This window comes from Aotus nancymaae, unplaced genomic scaffold (assembly GCF_030222135.1).
Source record: "Aotus nancymaae isolate 86718 unplaced genomic scaffold, 86718_ANA_hifiasm-v0.15.2.pri h1tg000006l, whole genome shotgun sequence".
NCBI classification, from domain to species: domain Eukaryota; kingdom Metazoa; phylum Chordata; class Mammalia; order Primates; family Aotidae; genus Aotus; species Aotus nancymaae.
The window spans coordinates 8,182,736-8,209,046 of NW_026988417.1; the positions used below are offsets into that span (position 1 = coordinate 8,182,736).

At 45.1% G+C, this 26,311-nt stretch overlaps 1 protein-coding gene across 6 annotated transcripts in view; it reads right to left on the minus strand.

Moving 5' to 3' along the window:
• Positions 1 to 26,311, minus strand: part of STK32B (serine/threonine kinase 32B) — a 417,401-nt gene that overhangs the window by 316,624 nt on the left and 74,466 nt on the right. For 5 of the 6 annotated variants that reach the window (XM_064363904.1, XM_012467008.2, XM_064363899.1 and 2 more), the window contains one exon: positions 6,387 to 6,442. In XM_064363904.1, the coding sequence (XP_064219974.1) occupies positions 6,387 to 6,442 (56 nt within the window). Of the gene's footprint in view, positions 1 to 6,386; positions 6,443 to 7,306; positions 7,355 to 26,311 lie in introns of those variants that run through there. The other variant, XM_012467007.2, reaches the window with a different exon arrangement.

A 26,311-nucleotide genomic window follows, 5' to 3' on the forward strand; every position in this document is an offset into this window, starting at 1 on the left:
AATTTTCATAGTAACTTTTTTACAAAATAATCAAAACTAGAAACAGTCCTGAAGTCTATCATGATAAAAATGGATTAACCAACTGTGATATATTAATGGAATTGAATACTATTCCTCAATAAGAAGGGGGGAATACTGATACAAAGCAACATAAATGAATCTCAGAAAACATTATGCTAAAAAATTATATAAAATTCAAAACATTATGAAGCTTTACATAAAAGAGTATATATTGAATGATTCCATTTTATACTAAATTTTAGAACACTAGGCAACTCTATAATGGATGGAGTAGTTGAATTTGGGATGCATTTTGACTGTAAAGGGTCAAGAGGGGACTTTTGGGTGGTGATATTCTGTATGGTGGTTTGGGTTTAGGTTACTCAGATGTATGTATTTCTCAAAAGTCAACAAATGTAAATTTAAGATGTGTGCATTCTGTTGTATGTACACCTTACATCAAAAAAAGAATTATTGCCATGGGAAGGCATGGAATAAAAAAGAAAGAAAAAAAAGAAAAACTATAAGCAAGTCTCTATGTTGAAATATTTAAGGGGAAATGTTCAGATATTTGCAATTTACTATGAAATGCATCAAAAAATAAGATGGACTGATGTGTGGGTAGAAGGATAAGTATTTCATAAAATAAGTTTGGTAAAATGTTAATTAGGAATGTAGGTGGAAGACATAGGTGCTTACTGTAACATTCTTTCAACTTCACTCTGTTTGCACATTTTCATACTAAAATGATGGGAAAAAATCATACGGGTATCCAATCAACCCTGCCCTTGAGAGCAAGAGCATCACAGTTTTTGAAGTTTGAATTAGGCATCCTCCACTCCATCCCTGTACACCCATACACAATGGGTGGTCCTCCCCTACCACGCTTTTCAGAGTAGACTCTAATGATCTGTTTTTTCCTTTGCCTCTTGCATGTATCTGAGAGATCCTAAAAGGCAGGCACCATATCTGGTTCATTTTTGTAACCTCAGTACCTAGAATAGGGCCCAGAGCAAATTGGTCCTCCATATGTTGGATGGATGGATGGATGGATGGATGGATGGGTGGATGGATGCATAGATGAATAAATGAGTGGATGAGTAAATTAACAAATGAACCTAAGCTGCCTGATTTTATATCAACTCCACACAAACTTTCAGTAACAGGACAAGACACAGACTTAGAGAAAATACAAAGACAATGTCAGTGCTAAGCCCAGAGCTGTATAGTTTCCAAGAAGAATGAGTGTCATGCGAGATCATGAGTCTTGCCAGGCCTTATCCTATCATTTACCAGCAGTGACAGATGTCATATGGTGAGATATTCTGGGAACTTAAGTATATGCAACAGTCCTGCTTGTCCCAGTACCATATCTGTGTCCAGACAGGTGCCCCTCCAAGCCAGAACTCTTCACGCCACACACTGCCAAAAAGCACATTCAGTTAAAGTCTCCCTTCCTCACTCCCTGCTGCCTATGGGAAAAAGAGGCTTGAGCAATAAGACAAGCAACATTTATTGAATACAGATTGGATTCTGTGCTAGACACTCTACTACACCATCACATTAACCTCTCACAGCAGCCCTATCAGAAGACACCAATATGCCTATTTTACAGGGGAAGACACAGAGGCTCAAAGTGCATTCATGAACAGCATTTGAATCCTTGTCTAGTTCTCAAACTGCTTGCTCTCTGTGCTGCACCATGCTGTCTTGCACTTCCATAAACACTCGCTGTGCTGACTTCCCAGTGTGGTAACTATCCCAGGGGAAATTTGTGTCGGTCCAAAATATTATGTAAGAATGAGCTCCTCCTTATAAACACTGACTAACTGGACACTCCTCCGGAAACTTCTCCAAAGTAGGGGCCCAATTCCAGCTAGATCAGGGGAGTAGGTGGAGGTATAGATGGTGAACTTGCTTCAAGGAGGAAAAAGTCATTTGCACCGCAACATCCTGGCTGGTAGGGGCTAGAATGGGTGTTCAGAATGCAAGCTATTCATTGGAGACATTCTTTTAGAAGGGTGCCAATGGAGGAAGAAGCCAGCATGAATGATGGAAGGTCAGGGACAGAAGTAAGGGAAAGCTTTGCTAAGATCCACCTTCTAGAGAAAAAGACAAATCCAGAAGGCAGTGGGAGCACCTGGGTCCACCTTTGGGAGGGAAGCAGGGACCAATGGGCAGCTTCAGGCCCCTGGAGCTCTAGTGATTCTGGGAGCTTGGTCCTGGCTTTGCCTGGCACTTCCTTCCATTTAGGAAGTGCAGGTAAGAAAGGAAATAGAAGACCTAGAGTCCGGGTCCTCGTGCTGGCCAGTTTGGAGGCAGGGAATGCTAAGGGATAGTGTGAGTGCCAAGCAGAGAGGACAGCAGGCTGGGAGCAAGGGCCTGTGGGAAGACAGTGGAGGCGGGAGGAAGGGCTGAGAGGTGTGTCTGTGAACTGGCCCTGAGTTCTGTTCATCAGTCTGCAGGACCATGTGGCTCCTCTCACCATACAAGGGAAATTTTAAGTCTTCACCATACAATCCAGGCCTGGAGAACGAAATATCCTCCCTTCCTGACCCACCAGGAAGTGTGAGAAGGAGGAAGTGAGGGGCTGGTGTGATGCGTGGGCTCCAGAATAAAAGCAGGCATGGGAGGTTCACCAGGATGCAAAGTGGCACCTGTCAGATGTACAACACGATTTCTGAATAATCATTTGCAGAGAGTCAGAAGCACCAAGGAGACAAAAGTAAACTCGTATGTAACAGTTTGCTGTACATGGGAACTCTTTTCTCTTTGGCTCTTTCTAGAACCCTCCTTCTCCCCACCTGGGCTAAAGCCCGCACGTGCTCCTGTCCCACAATTGTGCCATGTATTAGTCAGGGTTCCCCAGAATACAGACTCAACAGAATGTGGATGGATGGACAGACAACAGACAGACGACAGACAGACAGACGACAGACAGACAGACAGACAGACAGACACACACACACAGATTTATTTTAAAGAAGTGATTCACACAATTGTGGAGGCTCACAAATCTGACTTCTGACATTTGCAGGGCAAGCTGGCAGGCTGGAAATCCAGGAAAGAGTTGATACTGCAAGTCCAGTCCAAAGGCCACCAGGAGGCAGAATTCCTCTTTCAATAGGGGAAATCAGCCTTTTTCTCCTGAGGTCTTTAACTGGTTGGATGAGGCCCATCCACATTATGGAGAGTCAGCTTCTTTACCCAAAGTCTACTGATTTAAACATTAATCTCATCTAAAACAATACCTTCACAGTGACATCTAAATTGAAGTTTGACCAAACATCTAGGCACCACGGCCTAACCAAGTTGATACATAAAACTAACCATCACATACTGTATCATAATTTACTGTTTTTTAATGTCTGATTTCTAAACAAGATTCCTGCCCTCAGGAAGTTCCAAGTCTTGTCAGGAAAACAATGTCACTGCAGCACACGACCCCATCAGTGGCCCAGAGAATGTCTGCTAAATTATCCAGTGACCCAATTCACTCGACAACATAAATGACCAACACTGTTAAATGTGCATGTGGAGGACCTCAGGAATGAGATTCTGAAAAGGCAGGAAGCTCTATGGTGCCTGCGTGTCCCTACAGTGAAGTCCAGATTGTGTGGAAAAGACAAATTAAAGTTGTAGAACTCAGTACAACTCAATACCACTCTGGTTAGTGAATTAATCCCAAACATGTCATGTTTAGAAAGGCTTCTGTAAGAAGGGCCACATAAGCAAAAGAAAAGCAGAAATCATCAGAAAATACTCCCCATGGAAGAAGAGATTTTTCCTGGGAATAGAGCTGATCACTGAACATACCGGTCCATACAACTGTCTGCCCCATCAGACGATGAGTTTCTGGTCAGTTGGGACCATGTCTTACTCAACTTTGCTCTCCAAGCAGCGAGCACAAGGATGGTTAGTATATTGGACATTCCCAAAGGCACTTTTGTGTGCCCACCCGAGCTATCCTCCTGCCCTACTCTACTGGAAGAACTTGTCTCCCAACTACAGGCTGAAAATTGAAGATGCTTACTTTCCCAGCATCCTCAGCAGCAAGGGGTGTCATGCGACCAGTTATAGCCAATGAAACAGAAGGAGTTAGCTGGGAGGTTCCAGGAAGGAAGTCCTTCTCTAACAAAGTCACAGAAGTGAGGAGCAGTTGTGTGACAATGTGATACACAGAACTTGGCAACCTCTAAACCATTAGGTAGGAAGCCTGAGGAGAAAATCACATCTCACTGAGGGAAGTGGAAGGGGTGGATGAACAGTGTCCAGACCTGTGATGACATCAGACAGCCTCTGGGCTACTGCAGAGACACCCTACCTATGGACCACTTGATTTGGTGGCACTTTCAAAATATATTCAAAATCTGACTCTCTCTCTCACTGTCCCCAGTACCACCATGTGCCCCAGGCCACCACCTCCTCTCCCCACAGGGCTCCCTGCTGCTGCTGTGGCCCCTCCCAGGCTATTCTCTGCACCGGCAGCCAAAGTGACCTTCTATGAACTTCTACAAACAGATCTTGCCACTGCTCTCCCAGGACCCCCTGAACCTTCTCTTCTCACTTTGTGAAACAGCCAAAGTCTTTACCGCACAGATGAAGTCCTCCACGATCTGGGCCTCGCCGACTTCACTGACCTCACCTTACACCACTCCCATAGCCTGGAAGCCCCTCAAAGACACAGAGCACACTCCCTTCCACGAAATCTGCACTGAAAGTTCCCTCCTCCTGGAACCTGCCTGTCTTCCTCCTTCGCTCCCTTCAGGTCTCTGCTCACATGACATCTTATCATCAAGGATGTCCCTGACCCTGTATGAGAGCATGGTCCTGCAGAAACATCTATGACATGGAAATGCTCTATAATCTGAGCTTCCAATACAGTAGCCACTGGCCACATGTGGCTACTGAGCACCTGAAATGCAGCTAGTGTGCTGTAGAACTGAATTGTTATCATTTTACTTAATGTTAATTAATTTAAATTTAAATATCCACATGTGGTTAGTGGATACCCTATTGATAGCTCAGCTCTACAAAACAGCAGCTTCTCCCTGCCACTCTCCCATAACTCCATGTTCCCCTTACCTTACTGTATTTTAATGCATTTATCATTATCTAATGTACCATAAAGGTATATAATTATGTTTCTCATCTCTCTCATTTTTTAAATGTAAGCCCCACAAGAAAAGACATTTGGGTCTGTTTTGGTTACTACGAATCAACAGAGTCCAAAGCAGTGCCTAGTACAGGGTTTGCATTCAATTAGTATGCATGGATTGGATTAGTAAATGCAGCGAAGGAGGAAAGGAGGTTGTCTTGGTCTATCCAACTTCTTAGGTCACATGTCTCGTGTAGCTCTATGAGTTTTTTTTTTTTTTTTTTTTTGAGACGGAGTCTCGCTCTTGTTACCCAGGCTGGAGTGCAATGGCGCGATCTCGGCTCACCGCAACCTCCGCCTCCTGGGTTCAGGCAATTCTCCTGCCTCAGCCTCCTGAGTAGCTGGGATTACAGGCACGCGCCACTGTGCCCAGCTAATTTTTTTGTATTAGTAGAGACGGGGTTTCACCATGTTGACCAGGATGGTCTCGATCTCTTGACCTCGTGATCCACCCGCCTCGGCCTCCCAAAGTGCTGGGATTACAGGCTTGAGCCACCGCGCCCGGCCGCTCTATGAGTTTTAAATAGTCTAACCAAGAGTGTGTGGGTTGCTGAAATAGCAGTTCCCTGGTCAGCCTTCAGTTCAAATTCCACTTCTGATACTTCCTGCCTGTGTGGCCCCTGCTCCATCTTTCTGAGCTGCACAGACTAAGTTTTACATCTGAGCTTTTCCATCTGTAAAATGGAAAGAACAATAGTTCTTAAAAAACATAACAGAATATCTGGCCTTCAATAGGTTCTCAAAGCAATTATTTCTGAGTATGTGAGAACAGACTGGGGCTTGATTGGGGGAACATTTTGGTTTTCTAAAAACTCCTGCCATCTTCTAGTCTTCTATACCCTTTCACCAAAAACAGTCAAAGATCACAAACACAAACCTTCCAAAACAATAAATGTCTACATTGTTAGCAAGAGCTGCCTTTGTGAGGTTTACAGGTTTTTTTCCTACTTCCTGATTTAGATTCTCAAGGAACAAATGGCAGTGGCAATCTTGAAATAATTAGCATTGTAATTCTCACCTAAGCCAGGGCTGTCGAGGTAATTTAATTTTTGGAATAAAATTACACCAGACTCAAAGGAAACTATTCAGACTTCTTTTCGCATTCCAAGTTCGTCAAATCGAAATCTTACTGTCAAACAGGATATTCGCAGTGCCCAGCAACCAACACACAGACACACAAATATACACACATACTTAAGCCCAGTGGTCTAGGCATTCATATTCTTACCTTTCCAAAACTCCCTTTACCAATGGCCCGCAGAATCTGAAAATGGTCAAAGTTGACTGCAAAAGAAAAAAAAAACAAAGGCCACGAGTCAGATTTGCTAAACCTGGTATTGCTCCTTTAATATCCTCACCTATCTCCCTACCCACCTATTCCAAAGGCTCCTGGGTCAGGTGTGCTATACCTGCCAGAGCAGCCGTCCACCCTTGAATGGATCCACAAGGGAATTTGCAGCACATTCCCTTTTCTCCCCATCACACACATTGCCCATCCCAAGCCTTCCCTTCACACCGCGCTTCCTGATGGGGCTCTGCATTCCTGCTGCTTCACTCTCCACACCACTCTGCCTGGCTTCTACCCGCTTCCCTACACCAAGACAGGTCATCAACGTACGGCCTTGCCAGTAAATCCCATGGCGTCCTCCCCTCCGTTGACTCATCCACTCTCTCAATGCTGCCTTTCACACTTCACTTCCCTCTGCACACACAGCCTTGTCCTCCCAGGCGTTAAACACTGGAGTCTGTCAAACCTTTGTCCTATAACCATTCTCTTGTCATGGGCTCCAAAGGCTGCAACGACCACGCAACTGGCAGTGAATCTCCAGTGTGTCTCTGGCCTTGGCTGTAGGTGTTAATGCCTGACCCATGGGTCCTCACGGAGGTTCCAAAGCCACTGTGAACTCCACAGATCCAAAGCAGAATGCAGGATGAGTGGTCTCAATATTCACCGACCATACCTGCACAAAACCCAGGACTTGCTCTTGACTCCTTTCTCCCCCTACCCCATATCCAGTCTTTCATCAGGTAGCTCCATGTCGTCTCTGCACTGTTTCTCACACTCATCCACCCCTATGGCCACTCCCCTGGTCTAATCCACCATCTTCTGTCACCTGGACCACTATGGTGGCATCCCAACATCCTCACCCAAGTCTTCCACTCAGGGAAATGTGTGAGGAGCTGAGTGATCTCGCTTGTGCTCTGCTTCCTCCCCTCCGATGCCTGCTTCATTGCTCCCAGTGGAGAAAGCAAATCCCTCCCCAGGAATGCAGGGTTCCAGCTACTTCTCCTGCCTCCCCTCCCTGCTTACTCCCATCACCTACTGCCAGACACGTGAGAGCAGCCACTTCCAGGCCTTTAGTGCTCTCCTGCTGGCCCTATCCTTATTCTTTCTGCATCCCCAGAAAGCTACCCTCACCCTCCAGACTAAGTCTGGCTCCCTACGATACACACTCATAGCACTGTGGAACCTTCCCCCAAAATACATGGCTTTGTATAATTTTACCTTTGTATATTTCATGGAGTTCACTTTTCCCTACTAAACTCTAAGCTCCCTAACTTCAAGGGCATGTTTATTTTTCTATTGTACCCTTAGCACTCAGCCCAGTGTTTAGTACACAGTTAGTGTTCAATAAATATTCATTAGCAGAAGGAATGACTGAATGAACTAATCTCCATATTCATAGCGCCAAACACAACTCCTGGTACATAATAAGTGTTCGGTAAATATTTTTGAATTAGATTGAATTACAGCCAGTTTCCAATAACTAGAAAAGGCATGTTATTTAGAAAAAAATGAAGCGAATTGATTAGTTCACCACATAATGGAAGCAAGAATGTGAGGAAGTAAATGAATACAATTAGTTCCTTGTATATTAAACTTAGGCAATGGAGGATAATTATGTTGAGTGGCGTCCCTGCCAAGTCAAAGTCAGAATCCAGCATGCAATAGAATGCCTAGCGTGCTTAGAATAGAGAGACGGGGTTAATGGTTAACTTACTAAAACCTTGGTTCTTTGACTTAGATTTATTTCCTGTCAGGATAACTTGCCAAGAAAGAAATTCCATATTTTCACCTCTTACTCACTCACCAAAGGTCAGAGAAGAGGAAAAAAGCAATGAGCTTGGACTGCATCTTGCTATGTAACCAGCAGCATGCTGGGAAATGTACATATCCCATCGAGAAGCTCCTGAGGTCCCCACGGGGTAGGTACCACTGTCAGGACCTCAAATCAGCAATGAACATCACGGGTGGCCTGCAGGTACCATGCTGCTACACGCTGCCATTATCTTTGTGCTGCTGTTCCCCTTACCTGCAAGACCATTTCTTCAACACCGCTTATTTTGGGGAAGACTTTTCACTGGCCTTTGACATGCAGCTCATGCACTTGCTCTCTTATGAAGCTTTTCCCCAACCCCCAACTAACCATTTCTTTCCTTAGAGGTAACGCTGAACCTTCTACAGACATCTAACAGTTTGGGGGAACATGCCCCGGAGTCAGACTGCTTAGGTCCACAACACAGCTCCACTCAGTCAGTTGCCCTTAGCCGCATCATTTAGCCTCTGAGGTGACTGGATTGGAGGTGAGGTACATTCTCATTTGTCAAACAGGGAAAATGGAGCCTACCTTCCATAAAGAGCTCAGAATTGTGCCTGGCACACTACAATCTTTCAAAAAGTGCTGGCTCTTTGTGTTAGGGGGTGAGGAGCGGTCCCCTCCCTCTTTTCTGGTTTCTTCCAGTTGGGATATTGCCCATCGGTGGCCTCTTGCCCCATCCAAGGTGGTGCAAGTTATCCCAGTGGTGAACTGGAAAAGAAATGGGTCTGGCGTATTGATGTTCACTGTGTGCTCTCTGTGCGGTCTGTCTGACTTCGGGCAACGACCTCTCTTCGGCTCCTTCTTGCCAAAAGCTTTTCAAGACCAGCTGCCATGTGGATAGGTCTATGGGGTCCAGATTTGACATTGGTCAGGTGGAAAAGTCCAGCTAATTCTGGGCTTCAGCATTAAGGAGCACGATTCCTGCCTTCCTGAGTTACGTTCCTTAGCTTTATCACTCTAAAGGTGAGACTTGGTTCTCCATCAGCCTCCCTCTCTGTCTTGTCTCCTAACTGGAGGAAGGGGTTAATTACTGAGCAAATGGTCAAATGCCAAAAGCCATTATTACCTTAATAACAGTGTTATCACATTGTAAATATTCCCACTCATCCATATCCACTACAAAACTGTGGGCTCCTTTGGGGAAACTAACAGAATGTATGGGGCAAAAAGGCACTTATGAGTGCTTGTCTGCTTATTGGACTAGATTGGATTTAGGTGACGTTTAGCACGCGGCCTGTGGTTCCTGTTAATTTGGCATTTCTCTGGGGTGTACTACACTTATACTTACATAATAGCACCTAAAAGGAGACACTTTGAGTAAGTCGAAAGTTAACACTTGGTTGATAAACAGATTAAAAGGGCTTCAGTCAATGAAAATGCCAAGCCAACAATGGGTCCTAGAATCACACTGTCACCTGAGGCTGTTTGCCCAGAGTAGGAAGAGTTGGCGGGGGGATGTTAGAGGGTTGAAGAGTGGTTTCTTTGGGTGACCGTCTTGTCCTGGTTTCCTTGGGATCTTTCTGGTTTTAGCATGGGAAGTCCTGCATCCTTGAAAACTGCCCTGTCTGGGGAAAACCAGTTGGTCACCCTTGGTTTCTGATCGTGAACCCATTCCACCTCAAGAAGCCGCAAGAATTGCTTGGGCTGGCAGAGTGACTGGATTAGAGGTAAGGTACATTATTGAAAAGTGGTGTCTCATCACCAGACTCAGAGAGAGTTGCAAAGGGTGATACTGCTGAAATGGGCAGAAATGGGCAAAGGGTAGAAACGGGCAAAGCACTGCCGCAACGGCAAAGACAAGGAGTGTCAGTGTCCTTGCCAAAAGCACAAGGACAGTGGCACCTGCCTTGCCAGCCATCATGAAGACAATGAAATAATACATTGGGGGTGTTATTTGCTCAGCCAGGCTCAATTTTCCCTTCTTTCTTGATAACAAAACCCCAGCTTTCCTTAGGGATCACTGTGGCCAGCCCCAGGCAATGAATGATAAGTTGCCCATCCCCAGAAAAGTCATAATTGATCAAATCCAGTGGCATTTTCAGAATTACCTAGAACCTTGTTAAGATAGATCAGTGGGTACCACCTGCAGAGTTCACCTCCTGAATTTCTAAGGAGGCATTAGAAAATTTGCAATTCTAAGAAGTTTCTAGGTGGCACTGATGGTTATGGGACTGCACTTTGGGAACAACCAATCTAATTAATCTGGACAATTGTGTTCCCCACCTTTCCAGCCACTGTGCAGCCAGCAATGACCCTGTGACCCAGATCTAATCACTGAGATCAAAGCAGAGGATTGATGGAGACATTTTTGGGAAAGTATTTTTTGTGTATGTGATGAAAGAGGCACACTGAGCTAGAGTGGCCCTTCAACCCTCCCGCTTCTTCCTGCCTTGAATGTGGACATGATATCTGGAGCAGCAGCAGCCACCTTGTGACTATAAAGCCAAAAACATGAGCAAAAGGCCAAGACAGATGCAGAGAAGGCACTTGTGAGCCTCTGAACACGTGCCAACAACTACTTACCTTGGGACTTAATATATTAGGAAAAAAGAACAAAACAATTTTATTTGTTCAGTGGGTCAGGTTGGCTATTACTAGAAGCCAGAAACATTCTTTCTTGCTACTCAAAGCCAGGCACATAGCAGTGGCTTAGTAAATGCTATTTTATTGCAAATTTCTAGCCCCACTGCGATTTTACTGAGGTCAAAGAACGAGAGTAATTTGGGACAACAACATAGGAGTCAGGCTCCCTGGATCCGAATTCTCACTCCACCATTCAGTGGCTGGGTGATGTTGGGGAAGCCACTTAGGCTCTCTGTGCGTCAGCCTCCACGCTTATATAGTGAGCGTAATAAAACACCTACCTCATAGTGTTGTAAATGATGTGCTGATTAACATACGTTGAACATTTAGAATAGTACCAAGCATGAACTAATGGCTACAAGTATTAGGTATTACTATGAATATTATTCTACTTTAGTGGTTTTTCCTCATATTTCACCTTGTGATACAATACTGGTCTGATTAACTCATGACAAAACACTCCATGACTGATAAATCTGGAAGTGTGTTAGTGCCAATTAGTTACTGATGGTGATGGATCGCACTGGGTAAATCTGGTTGTCCTACTTTGCATGCCAGTAGGCTTTCTCATTTCCACTAGACCAGTTATTTCTAATGAATTTCACAGCACTCTTTCAACACTGCAATATTCATGAAGCTGTTTATGCAAACAGCCAAGTGTGAACTTTCAAGATGGGTAGTAACTCTTTCAAACAATCTCTAATGGAAAGTAAACCACAGTCCACATCCTCTACAAACACATGCATTTAAGCATCGTGTGCCTCAAGCGAGGGAAGTAAGCAAGCAGCCTGTTCCTGCCCTCTGGAAAAGCTGAAACCTGCAGCTCATTCCTGGCAGGGTGGGTGCTGGGCACAAGACTGCACATGTGGGTCATGCGTGTGTTTAGTCTGGCTAGCCCAATGATTAAAATTGTTTTGAATAAGTTACAATATTCAAAAATTAGAAAATGTCACCCCAAAATTTTGGTTTCTGATATATCTTAGTCTGTTTTGTATTGCTACCACAGAGTACCACAGACTGGGTAATTTATTTTTTTAAATTATTTTTTCACAGTTCTGGAGGCTAGGAAATCCAAAATCCAGGTGCTGGCATCTGATGAGGGCCGTCTTTCTGCATTATCCTATGGGAGAAGGGCAGGAGAGTGCAAAATAGCAAACAAGCAAGAGGGGGCTGAACTTGCTTTTGTAACTCACTCTCGTGATAACTAATCCACTCCCAGGATAATGACAGCAGTCCCTTCATGAGGGCATGGCCTGGTCACCTTTTATTAGCCACCCCCAACACTGTTTCATTGGAGATTTAGTTTCCAACACATAAATTTTGGGTAACACATCAAAAACACAAGAAATTGGAAGATTTGCCAAAAATGTTGGGCCTGTGATACTCTTCCACAATACTCTCTCTGATTCAGCACTGTCACACCTGGCCCAGTTTATGCATCTCTGTTTCCTGCCTGATTCTGTAAGCATCTGGGGTTTGGGTCATTGGGCTGTAGAAGAAAGAGGCCCTATCTGTTGATGGGGAGATAGTCAGGCCATGGGTGGAAAGGAGGGTTTGGTGTTCCCTGAACAAAGATTTAAACAAAGATTTAAACCCAGCCCCACCATTTGAGTCAGTGTGAACTGAGGACGTAAGTTAACTTCCAAGACTTGATTTTCCATTTAATAAAATGGGGGTAGTGATGCCTGCATCCCCAAGTCAGGGTGAGAGCCACAGACACGGACATAACAAAAGGCCAACTCAGCAAACAGAAGCCACTGAAGAGTGGCCACCCAAATCCCTGGTCCAGCCATGGACCTTCAACCTAGTCACTTTACATCTCAGAATCTCCGTTTCTTCATCTGTAAAATGTGATAACACCTCTCTGGTAAGATTTTTCTTGGAATAAGACTATTATACAATCAGCATACAATGATGGTGATTATTTGTTTTTGAGTTTGTCTCTCCATAGTACAGAAATAATACAGGTAACCAGGTGACCCCTTAAGAAAGGGCCACATTCCTGTTCATTTCTGAATCTAGGTGCCTGGCAGGTAGTGCAGTGCTAAGTACTCTCAAGATAGTGAAATATGGGCTGGGTGCAGTGGCTCATGCCAGTACACCCAGCACTTTGGGAGGCTGAGGCAGGCAGATCACAAGGTTAGGAGTTTGAGACCAGCCTGGCCAATATGGTGAAACCCCATCTCTACTAAAAATACAAAAAAAATTAGCCAGGTGTGGTGGCACGTGCCTGTAGTCCCAGCTACTCAGGAGGCTGAGGCAGGAGAATTGCTTGAATCTGGGAGGCAGAGGTTGCAGTGGGCCAAGATTGTGCCACTGTACTCCAGCATGGGGGACAGAGAAAGACTCTGTCTCAGAAAAAAAAAAAAAAAAAGATAATGAAATATACGCATAAATGAATGACCTACATTGAGTGGTAGGAGAATGGGTAGTGGGCTTTCCCATGGAGTGGGAAATGAGATCTCTGTCTCTACAGGAAATTGTTGATGTTTATACAGAAAGGAGGCTGACCAAGCTGTGACAGGCATCCATCATGAAATGCTTCCATTGGTCACTCATCCAAAAAACATTTTGGGGAGAATAAAGACATTTTTACTGAGTGGGTATACACTTGTTGAAATAACAACTGAGTGTATGCTGTCTTCCAGGCCCTGTACTAGGTACTGGGAACCAACAGTGAACAAAACCCACAATGACCCTTCATCTGGGGAGCTGACCTTCTGGTACAAGGAGACAAATAAATCTGTAGTTCAGTAGTAGAAAGTGGTAAATTCTGGCCAAGCATGGTGGCTTATGTCTGTAATCCCAGCACTTTGGGAGGCCAAAGCAGGTGCATCACTTGAGGTCAGGGGTTCGAGCCAGCCTGGCCAACATGGCAAAACCCTGTCTCTACTAAAAATACAAAAATTAGCTGGGCATGGTGGTGCATGCCTGAAATCCCAGCTACTCGGGAGGCTGAGGCAGGAGAATTGTTTGAACCCAGGAGGCAGAGGTTGCAGTGAGCCAAGATCACACTACTGCACTCCACTCCAGCCCGGGTGACAAAGCAAGACTCAGCCCTACTCCCCCCACAAAATGTGGTAAATTCTGTGAATGAAAGTAAATCCAGTTGTATGAGTTTCCAGGTGCTGCTATAACAAATGGCCACACACTTGGTGGGTTAAATAATACAACTTTATTATCTTACAGTCCTGGAAGTCTTCCTGGACTGAAATTCTGCCATCAGCAGGACTGTGTTTCTTCTGAAGGATCTCAGGTAGAATCCGTCTCCTCGCCTTTTCCAGCTTCCAGAGGTGCCCACGTTCCTCAGCTTGTGACCCCACATCACTGTGACTTCTGCTTTGGTTGTCACATCTTCTCTGGCCCTTATGTATTTAACTTTTGTTTTAGGTTCAGGGGTTCACATTCAGCTTTGTTACACAGGCAAACTGCACGTCACAGGGCACTGGTATACAGATTATGTCATCACCCAGGTAGTAAGCACAGTTCCTAACAGGTAGCTTTTTGATCCTCTCCCTCCTCCCAGTGTTTGTTGTTTCCCTCTTTGAGTCCATGTGTTCTTATTGTTCAGCTCCCACTTATAAGTGATAACCAAAGAAATACAAATCATTCCACTATAAACACATATGCACACAAATGTTCACTGCAGCACTATTCACAATAGCAAAGACATAGAACCAACCTAAATCCTCATCAGTGGTAGACTGGATAAAGAAAATATAGTACATATACACCATGGAATAATACACAGCCATAAAAAGAGGAAGATCATGTCCTTTGCAGCAATATCGATGCTGGAGGCCATTACCCCAAGCAAACTAACACAAAAACAGAAAACCAAATGCCTCCCTCTCATGAGGACTCTGTGATTACACTTAAGGCCAACCTAGATAATCCAGGATACTCTCCGCATCAAAAATCCTTAAGTTAATTTCATCTACAAAGTCCCTTTTGCTATGTAATGTCTATAGATGTCAACGTTTGAGACAAATTATATTTGAGGGGCAGTTATTCTGCCTAATACATCAGCTAAGGTGACAGTGACTCTGTTCTGTGCAGGAGCTGCAATTTTAGACAGGGTGGTTATCCTCTTTCTAAGAAGAGGATAATAGAGCAGATCCATAAATAAAGTGACAGAAGATGCCATGCTGATAAGAGGGGGATGGCTATTTCAGACAGAGAGAACAGCATGTGCAAAGACTTTTGGCACAAAATGCATGACGGTCCCTAGGAGTAGCAGGCAGGCAAGGATGGCTGGAGTGCTGTGTAGGAAGGAGAGAAAATGGGAAAACCAGGGTCAGAGGAGAGATCATGAGCCAGCCATGCAGCACTTCACAGGCTGGGGTAAGGGCTCTGGGAAGTTTTTCAAACATGATGAAAAGGTACTACAGAGTTCTGAGAAGGAAAAAGAAAAATGTGCTCTGATGGTGTTTGTTTAAGCTGTTTGGAAACATCCAAACTTTAATAAAAGCATCTTAGATGTAATCTGGTGCAGATAATACTGCCATATGACGATAACCAAGGAAGCAGGATATCAGTGATTGTACAGTGATCTCAGTCTGCCTGATGAAAGATGATTGAAAAGATGGGGTAGGTGATCAGATATCCGCCCAGGAAACGGGGAGGCAGAGCCAGACCTTGGCAGTGCACACGTGGGAAGCAGTGACAGGAACATTCTCATTATTGGATTTAGGTCTGTTCTCCTCAAATTTTCTGAGTGTCCTGATAGGAGTGGAGAACATCGGGTGTGATGGCTCTGCTGCCAAGGAGACGCCGCCTAGTAGAGGCACGCCCAGGTCCTGGCAGACATCAAACGGGGTGACAGGTGTAGCAGCAGAATCAGGCACAAGGTCAGAAAGAAGAATCCACTCCATCCTGTTGGGACCATCACGGAAAGTTTTGAAAAGCACAAGACCCTGAGCACAGATATGAGGAATAACAAGAATTCCCCAGGGGATGAGGAGAAGAAATGATTTCAGGAAAATCTTCAGCAGTGGCATGAAATAGCAGGATGAGTTCCACGAACAGCAAGATTGGGGTATGAGTGGAAGGGATGAGTGGGACAGGGCGGAGGAAGGCTTAACCCACTTGATTGGTAGACATTTCCTTAGGCAGAAGTGGTTCAGGCCTCAGCAGAGCCTTAAAAAAACATTGCTCAAGGGGCCCTACCTCCCTTTGTTTACCAACTTGCTCTCCAATGGCTGCCTTGGCCTCCCAGGGACTTCAGGTTTCGGGAAGGAGTTGTTCTGGACAACAGACTAGACCACTGCAGTTCTCAGGAAGGTGTCCCCTTGGTGTGAACCTATTGGTTCCAGGGTGCTGAGTTTGTTCACAGGTCCAACAAGACCAAGAGAATATTTTCTTCTGCTTTTGCCTACATTCTCAAAGCCAGCAGCCAAAGCCCCGTTTACATTCTTCAGTAGCATCACATTGTGCATGAAATAAGATCCATTCTCCTCACCATGACCTAGGAGAACCCATTCACCCCTCCCACCAACCTCCCCACGGTCACGCTCCTTGCCCTCACCACAGTGTGTGTCAGCCACACAGGACTCCTGGCTGTGCCCCCACAGCCCCAGGCACTCTACTGTCACAGAGCCTTTGCCCTGCTGTCACCCTGCTTGGAATGTCTGGCCCTGGTGCCCCAGTGCTGACTCCTTCCCAACCCCGAGGCCTCCCTCCCCTGGAGAAGGTGAGAGGTCTTCCCTGACCACCCTATCTGGGTCACCTCCCTCAGTACTCCCTACCTCATTGCCATTTCTTTTGTAATTTTTTATTTCTGTCTAGGAATTGTCATGATCTGAAACATTTATTGTTCTCTTATTGACTTGTTTATTGTCTGCACCTCTCCTTTGGGATGTCGACTCCTTAAAGACTATGAGTTTTCCCTGTTGCATTCATTTCAGCATCCCAAGAACCTAGAACAGTGTCTGGCATATAATAGGCACTCAATAACTATTTCTTGAATAATAAAAAAAGAAATAACAAGTGAATGAATAAATACTAAATGGGAGAAATCCAAAGGAGTGCTGGCTGTACACATTAGCAATGAGAAGGTCACTTCTGCCTAAGGGGTTAAGGATATCTTTAGGAAGTATCTCACCACGGTAATTGATAAAATAGGCACAATGATACTTACTTCTTAGGGTCATTAAGGTGATTAATGGGGTAAGGTAGTAAAGGTTGTCACACACAAGAAGAGATATGTCAGTTCCTCTCAAGTTCATGTTCACATTTAACATAATTATAATCAAGATTGTTCCCCAAAATTGACAAAACTATTCTTAGGAGAATAAACAGGTGAGAATGGGTCAAATGTTCTGCCAAGTAAGTTTTGAAGAGAAAAGTTTCATCCTACCAGATGTAAGAATACATAGTTTATTCATTCAACAAATAGTCATTGCACAGGATAAGACGCCTACAATGAACAAAAGAGAAAGACCTCTAGTGATGTGTATTCTACCAGAAACCAAGTCACAAAAATGTCCACCAGGGCTTGAGGAAGGTGTGGAGGGAAGAACACAGCTTTGGAGTTTAACAGACCTAGGTTGGACTCCAATAAAGAAGAGATGAGTTATTCAGTGAGCAGGATGAGGAGAACTGGCTAGCTATTGGGAAAAATAAAATAAAATAAGTGTCTCTCCTTTCACTAGACACCAGAATCAATTCCTGAGTGAATCATAGTTACCTGTAATAATATCAAAGCCATAAAGCTCACAGCCTAACATGAAAAGTATTCAATAAGTATCAGTCTCTTCCCCTCCCCATAACTCAGGGAGACAACTATTTAGGTGTGTGATTTTGTCTCTCAGCAGATAATCTACTAGTTTAAGGCCACAGCCTCACAGGCTAAGGGCTGGAATATGCAGTGAGTAACTCTGTGTATGTCCTTCACTCCAAATGCTGAAGGTGACGTTTCACCCCAGAGATTCCAAGTGCACCCTGTTCACAGGTCAATCCTAACACGCATGGCCCTGATTAGAGCAGTCTGTGCACACAGCCTCTATCTCTCACCTCATTCACATTCATATCCCGAGCTGATAGCAGCCAGAGAGACATTCAGCCCCTGGCCAGTGTCCATTCTGGGTGGTCAAGGCCAGTGGCCGACCAGTTGTTCAGAAGGGACTCTTCCTCCTCTCCCTGTTTAATCCCCATGTGCCTTTTCCTCTGCTCTCTGTTTACTCCCCATAAGGCACTGCCTGGCATGAAGTAGACAATATTTGCTAAGCTGAGCTGCAGCCACCTCTTGTTGCCTCATTAAAAATTGTTTTGTTTTCTAGTTGATTAATGTGTTTCATAAAGCCTCAAACTCTTTTTTTTCCCCCTCACTCCACACTCTTATCAGCAAAAACACTGAATCTATAAGCATTCAGGAAATCACACGCCTAATTCACACAGGAAACTATTACACAGCAATAACCTCGGGACAGAAGATAATTTGGATGCTGGTAGAAATGTGGAATTCAGGATAAGAAAAGAATCAAACACATGTTTCAGAGACAATAAGAATTAAACTATCAATTCCTCGAAAGCAAAGACTGTCTTATGCATCCCTCCTCCTGCATTCCCAATGTGTACATTTCCTAGGACAGTTAAAACAAATTACCACCAACTACGAGGCTTCAAACAACAGAAATTCACTGTCTCAGAGTTCTGGAGGCTAGAAGTCCAAAGCAGAGGTGTCCTCAGGACAGTGCTCCCCATGAAGGTGCTAGGGGAGGTTCTGTCATTGTCTCTTATGGCTTCTGGGAGTTGCCAGCTGTATTACTCTGTTTTCATGCTGCTAATAAACACATACCTGGGGCTGGGTAATTTATAAAGGAAATAAGTTTAATGGACTCACAGTTCCACATGGCTGGGGAGGCCTCACAATCATGGTAGAGGGTGAATGAGAAGCAAAGTCACATCTTACATGGCGACAGGCAAGAGAGATTGTGTAGGGGAACTCTCCTTTATAAAAACCATCAGATCTCATAAGACTTATTCACTATCATGAGAACAGCCTGGGAAAAACCCACCCCCATGATTCAATTACCTTCCACCAGGTCCCTCTCATGACATGGGAATTATGGGAGCTGCAATTCAAGATGAGATTTGGGTGGGGACACAGACAAACTATATAATGAGTCATCCTTAGCCTTCCCTGGCTTGCAGCTGCATTACTCCAACCTCTGCCTCTGTCCTCACATGGCCTTCACCTTTGTGTACCTGTCCCTGTTTTCTCTTCTTATAAGGCCCATCCTAAATCCAGGATGATTTTATATCAAGATCCTCAACTGATTATTTATTTATTTCCAAATAAAGACCCTATTTCCAAATACGGTCACATTCTGAGGTTCTGGATGGGCATATTTTGGGAGAACTGTTCAACCCAGTACACCCAAAACAGCACCTGACATGAATGAGAAGTTCAATAAAGGATGACTGGATGTAACTGAATGAGCCACATCTGTGCCACCTATGAAGAAGCAGGGCAATTAATACTGTCAATTCACCCCAGCCCCGAACTCTTCCCTCTGCCCACTGCATTCAAGAGCTGCCTGGAACCTGCATCCTGGTTATCAGACCCTCACACCAGGCCAACCTCACCAGGAAAGATTTGGTCCCAGGAGTCAGTTGTTTAAGTACTTAATGTGGTTAATATCCTTTCTACACAACGAGGACATTTAAATTTTCTGGGACGCTCAATTATATGGCAGCTAATGGAGGATGTTTGCTTAGGTTTAATGGAAAGATAAGTAAAAATGTAATCATCGGCATCAAGATCCTGGCTTGTTTATTCTCATCTGGTTAAGCTCCCTTCACAGCTCATGAATAAAGCACTTAGGCAGCACCGATGTCCACGGCACCTTTATCTCAGCATTGAGCATTACGTGGGTAATGCTGGCACCTGTGCAAAAGGAGAGGTCATACACACTTTCCCAACTATTAGCTGTCACCACTCCCCTTTCTGCTGCTCAGTATTGAGCTGAAAAATATCACTAGAGTCTAAACCACAAATTAGGTCCCAGATCCTGTATTATTCTTTCCCTAAAAAGATCAGGAAATTGATAACTGGGTATTCAGTAGAAATGTCCATGCTTTAGATGTTGTGGAGCTGCCCTTTGAATCAATTGTTGAGAGCTAGGTGGCCTTTACAGGTGATACAGTCATGTGACTTTCTATTCACATGATTTGTCCTAAGTTGCACAGCTCAGGGTTGGTTTAAGAAGCAACTAAAGCTATTTCACTTGGTGCTGCCGGCACTGATTCTACTCTACCAGAATGAAGAGCCAAATGACAAAATTCTGTTTCCAAAGTATCTTTTTATTTCTACAACTCCAGCATACATAGGTGCTCATCTACTTTGCCACAGGGACATGCCCAGACGGTGCTAGACAGTGAGACACTGGGCAGTGTTAGTAGCATAGCTGTCCTGGTGAAGACACCCCAGACTATCTGACAACCAGCCGGATAAGTGAGTGAGCCCAGCCAAGCTCAGCAGGGGTGGCCTGCAAGGCAGTGGCGTGCTAAAGGCTTAAGGGAGTGGGCTGTTAAGTAGTATTACTGACAAGGGGGTGGAGAAAGCAAGGGAGGGATGGAGGGAGAGAGGAAAAATGACAAGAAGGGATAGAGATAAAGGACACAAGGACCAGCCTAAGACGAGTGGGGTATTTTAGCTACAGGAGAACTAAAACAATTTTAACAAAGAAGAAGTGGAGAACCCACTCTATCCACCATTAAGGTCTTCTCTGTAGCTCCAGTACTCAACACTGGGTGGTATGAGAAGACAGACAACATGGAGGAATAGAACATAATGGAGAACCCAGAAACAGACCTACACGATGTGGCCAACTGGCTTTCACCCGAAGTGCGGAAGCAATTCAGTGGAGGGGGGATGGCTTCTCAACAAATGGTGCCGGGGCAACTGGACAGCCACAGGCCAAAGTGAAGCTCGACCTAGGTTGCAGCAAGAGCCTCTGGAGATCTGATGGGGGCAGATCATTGAGCAATTCTCCTAGATGGGAATGAGAGGCAGCCCCTTCGCAGGGATCTGTGGGAGAGGAGGGCCACAGGAGGCAGTCACAGAAGCAGTGACATCGCTGGGTTTGAAGCAAGGAGTTGGAGAGTAGCCATTCTCATTGTGAAGGAGGAAGCAGACCCCTCGCTGAAAGCAGAAGCTGCTCACTGGAGAGCGAGAAAATAGAGGTGCAGGGATGACAATAGAGAGAAAAGCCAGGGAGAGGGTTCCCAGATGACCCTAGAGCCCAGACATATGCATGTGGCCCAATAGCTTCTGAAAGGCCACACTGGGTGCAGCGGCAGGCTCAGCCTGCTGGGCATCTCCCTGCATCACTGGCCTCAGGTCAGGCAAGGCTGCTCCAGTCCACCATGCCCGCCCACACCAGGTGCTGCTGAAGCTGCCCCCATGACTCTGCCTGAATCCTTCGATTCCTGTCTCCAACCATAAGCTGCTCAGCGAGGGGGCTGCAGGGACCTGTCGCTTAATTTCTACATCCTCAGTTTCTAGCCCGAGGCCACACGTAGGAAGGCCTTGTATTAGTTTTCTATGCTACATAATAAATGATCACAAATTCAGCCGCTCACAGCAACATGCATCTACTAGCTACTGTTCTGTAGGTCAGAAATCTAAGCAGGATCAAGAGTTTTCTGTTTAAGGTCTCAGAAGGCCAACATCAAGGTGTTGACCAAGCTGCTCTTGTTGGGTATCCTGTGGAAGAATCTGCTTCCCAGCTCATTAAGATCATGGGCAAGATTCCATATCCTGTGGCTGTAGGACTAACGTCCCTATGTCTTTGCTGTCTGTGAGCTGGGAGTCTTCTCAGCACGTGGAGGCTCGTCTAGTATCGTGCAACAAAGCCCTCCTTCTGCTTCAAATCTACCTTTCTGCTACTAGTTGAAGAAATCTGTCTGCTTTGAGAGCATTCCTATCAATTTAGAGTAGGTCCACCTGCATAATCTCCCCTTTGCATTATAATGGAACATGACCCAGGAGTAAGGTTGGAGGGGAAGGTTCATGATGGGCCATCCTAACATTCTGCCTCCCACAGGACCAGGTAAGTGATAAATTCCTTGTTGTGAACAGCAAAGAGTAGGGATGGCCCCTAAAACACACACGTGCACATATATGCATGCTCACACATAAACACACATATGCATACAGGTATGCACACAGACACATATGTACACACCTGTGCACACATACACACAGCCTTGTTCTCTTACTAGCCTGACACAAACTGGGATAATGAAATGAGAAGCCTCATTGAGACCCTTTACATCTATGGCCTGTGGTGTCCCTGTAGAGTTACAAGATCTTCAGTTTATTTTGCATTTCCTTTCTGACCTTCCATGGGGATCTGGCTCTATTCCAGCAAGGAACAAAGCAAACTCAGTCCTGGCCACCCAAGCCCTCACTTGCTGGTGAATTAGGAAACAGTACATGAGATGTGGGAGAAGAAAGGGACCCTCAGGAGGTAATGGGCTGGGGGCCGAGATGGGAATGTCCACCCACCTCTGAGAGTCAAGGAGGCTTCAGAACTAAGAAAATGCTGATGGTTTTACAGAGAAAAGTAGAAAGCACATAGCTCTCAGCAACACAGAGAAACCCTTTGCTCACTCAGACATCTGATGAACTTAGAACAGCCAGAGGTTTCAGGTCTTTTTCTCTGTGAGAGAGCAAAATTACATAATTTGAGGGAATGGGTTCAACTTTACAAGCTGATGGCGTTTGTGATAGTTCCCCTGGCCCACAAACTGGGAGGACGCTGACATTTTGGCAGAACCAGGGCATGAGAGACCTACTTTTCTGAACAGATGATATGAGAATTTACCTTACCTCTCTTTTCCTCTGCTCCTGTAAAACAGAGATCACAGGTGTGTTGTGAAAATTAAATGAGATCACACATGAAAACACTGACAGGCTCTGATCTGAGCCCCACACCTACTAAGTGATCAGTACAAGGCAGGCAGGAGTGAAATGACATGAGGATGAGGGGGTTGATGGTAGCGGTGGTGGTAACGATAGTTGTTATGGATTAAATTGTTTCCCCCCAAAACTCATGTGCTGAATCCTAACCCCCAGTATCTCAGAATGTCACTGTACTTGCAGATCTGGTCTTTAAGGAGAGAATTAAGGTTGTATGACTGGTATCCTAATAAAAAAAGGTGATAAGAACACAGACAGGCCCTGGATAGCCATGTGGAGGACACAGAGGCAAGGTGGCCGTACAAAGCCAAGGAGAGAGGCCTTGGAAGAAACCAACCCTGACCACACCTTGATCTCAGACTTCTTGCCTCCAGAACTGTAAGAAATAAATGTTTGTTGTTGAAGACCCCGAGACTGTGACATTTTGTTACAGCAGCCCCAACAAGTCAATATGATAACAATGATGCTGGTGTTGTGACTGGAAAATCACAGGGCTGGGTGTCATCGGGACCCTGGGTTATGGAGGAAAACTCCTCCTTCAATCCTCATTTATGCCAGCTGCATGAGGTTCCAAGGAAGATGAGGCCGGGAGCAGAGAGAGCAGCCAGGAGGCATGTAGGATCCAGGCAGTGAAGAAATGGCGGAAACTTGAGAGACACATGGGAAACTGACCAGGAAGACCATGGGACATGGCCAGAGAAGTGTGGGGTGATACCTTCTGGCTCCACAGCTTGGGGCATGAATGAGACATGGATAGCAAGGCCCCAGGGAGCAGAGACCCCAGGAGAAAGAAGAACCACTCTGGGGGAGGTGGGGAAGTTAGCTTGGGGCCTATTGAGCTTGAGGCAGCTGTGGTGATAAAGAAGATGACCCAGCAGTGAGAAATGAGGAAGGGAGCTGGGACTGGGGCTCCATAGCCACAGAAGGAAACGAATGGGCTGGTGCAGGTGGAGCAAATAGAGAGCCAAGGCAGGGGCTGAGGGTGGAAGAGCACCAACAGCTGAAGCAGGTAGAGAAGGGACTCAGGCAGAGAAGGGGTGCACAGAGCAGGGGGAGAGAACCAGAGAGAATATCATGGAATCCAGGTAGGAGCGTGCAGCAAGGGAGGGGTCCAGCAAGGCTCCAGGCATGGTCAGCACAGCAACCCTAATGAGAGCCAGGGCCTGCACATAATAAGCCCTCCGAGCATTGGCAAAGGAACAGCTGAGTGAGTAAATGAGTGAGTGACTGAGTGAATGGGCACATGATTCAGTAAATGAATGAGCGAGTGAGTGAGTAAATGAGTGAGTGAATGAGTAGGGGAATGAATAAGTGAGTGAGTAAATGAATCAGTGAGTGAGTGGGTGAATGAGTGAGTGGGTGAATGAGTGAATGAATGAGTGAATGAATGAGTGAATGAGTAAGTAAATGAGTGAATGAGTAAGTAAATGAGTGAATGAGTGTGCAAATGAGTGAATGAGTGAAAGGGTGAGTGAATGTGTGAATGGGTGAGTGAATGAATGACTGTGAATGTGTGAATGGGTGAATGAATAAGGAAATGAGTGAGTGAATGAATATGTGAGTGAGTGAATGAGTAAAAAAATGAATGAGTCAAGGAGTGAAGGAGTAAGTGACTGAGTGAGTGAATGGGTGAGTGAGTGGATGAGTAAATGAGTGAATGGGTGATTGAGTGAGTGAATGAGTAAATGAGTGAATATGTGAATGAGTGAGTGAATGAATGAGTGAATGGGTGGAAACTGTGAACACACAATCACTCTTCCATGGTTCTGTGGAGGTTAATCCCTTCTGCCCCTATTTCCCACTGACAGTTAGATCTGCATGGACAGGCCTGGGCTGTGTTCTCTTCAGCTTTTCTGGCCCCTGGATTGTGGCAGGCAGCCAAGTGGTGCCCAGGATAAGTGTCCTGAACAGGATAACTGTCCTCTGCCTGTCCCTGGGGGCAGCAGTCTCCTTAGCTCTCACAGCAAGACTGAATACAGACGTTGGTGACAGGCAGGTCCCACTCCAGCCTCATCCCTTCCAGCCACTAGGAACTGAGGTTCTGTTTCCATTTCTGTGGACACAATAATATCTCTTACCTTCAGAAGTCATTAACACCCAGTCCAGTACACTACCTGGCAGATCAAACCTGCTCAACAAATCATGCCTGCCCTTATCCTTTGCCGTTGGTGTTATTGCTATGGTTGGGGCTATTCTCATTAATATTATAATGACCTGATTGAATAGCCAGAATTGGAGGCAGCTTTTCCTCTTTCACTAGTTTCATGACCTGCTCCCTAACCCTTAATAGAAGAATCATAACAACAGCTATATAACAGGGTTGTTGTGGGACCACATTTTTTACTATCTGTAAAGTGCTTGCAGTGTGCCATTGCAAGGATATGGAACCAACCTAAGCGCCAATTGACCAAGGAGTGAATAAAGAAAATGTGGTATATATACACCATAAGGATGTCAATGGCCAGGTGTCAGGAGCAGATAATGTCAGTGGTCACCAGTGTCACTGGTGCAGTGTCTACAGCGTGGATCCACTGGACAAAGGCAGATTCATGTCCCAGGTGGAAGTGAGCAGGACAGCGTGAGATTTCATCATGCTCCTTAGAAGAAGGGCATGCAATTTAAAACTTAAAAATTGTTCATTTCTGAAATGTTCCGTTTAATATTTCGGACCGTGGTTGACCGAGGTTAGCTGAAACTGCAGATCAGGGGACTACTGTACTTGAGTCCTGAATGCCTATGCGTAGCTCACATATTGAAATAAATGCATGTGGAAAAGAGAAACATTATTAAAACTTTTTTAAATGGAGTTTATACCAAAAAAAGAGCAACTTTTGTAGCTCTAGTCAGCAAGTTAGCTTCAGAGCATAAAAGCATGTCATTTGAAATTTAGGTTATGCACATATGTCCTCCCTCATGTTTATAAGCTGGCTGCGTTCCTTCAGAACTGAAAATGTCCTTATTTAATTAATTTTAGAAGCAGAAGCGAAAAAAAAGCAGAACGTTTTGCACCAGTCATAACACAAATTGCTGAGTGTATGTTCAGGTTTTGTCAGATTCTTGGAAGGAGATAAACCTTGAGAACAGAAGCCTGGAGATACTGACAACATTTGAGAGGAAAAAAATATGACATGAAAGCTTTCTGGAATTCTCATGCTTCCCACTGTCAGGCTCAGCTCCCAGGCATTCATTTTCAGAAAGTTGCTAGCAGAAAAACCAAACTATTTCCCTCTTTTCCGTGTAGCAATAAAAAAATGTCCTGGCCGGGTACTAAAATGCTTCTAAAGCCCCATTGGTGGGAGGTACTCTTGTTCCTTCCTTGAGTCCTTCCAGCTAAGAGAATACCAAGCTTCTCCTTATTAATGTCCACAGAATTTCACACACAGGACAAGGCACAGAAAGTGCTGGCTAAACGCTGTGGGAACTGTGCCAAGACGCCAGCCTATAAGGGTGCAGGATCTGCTAGCCATCCGGAGAGCCTGCAGCCCGCCCTCCCAGCAAGGTGAAGCCTGGCTCTGTGGGGCAGAATAACCTTACCCTTTT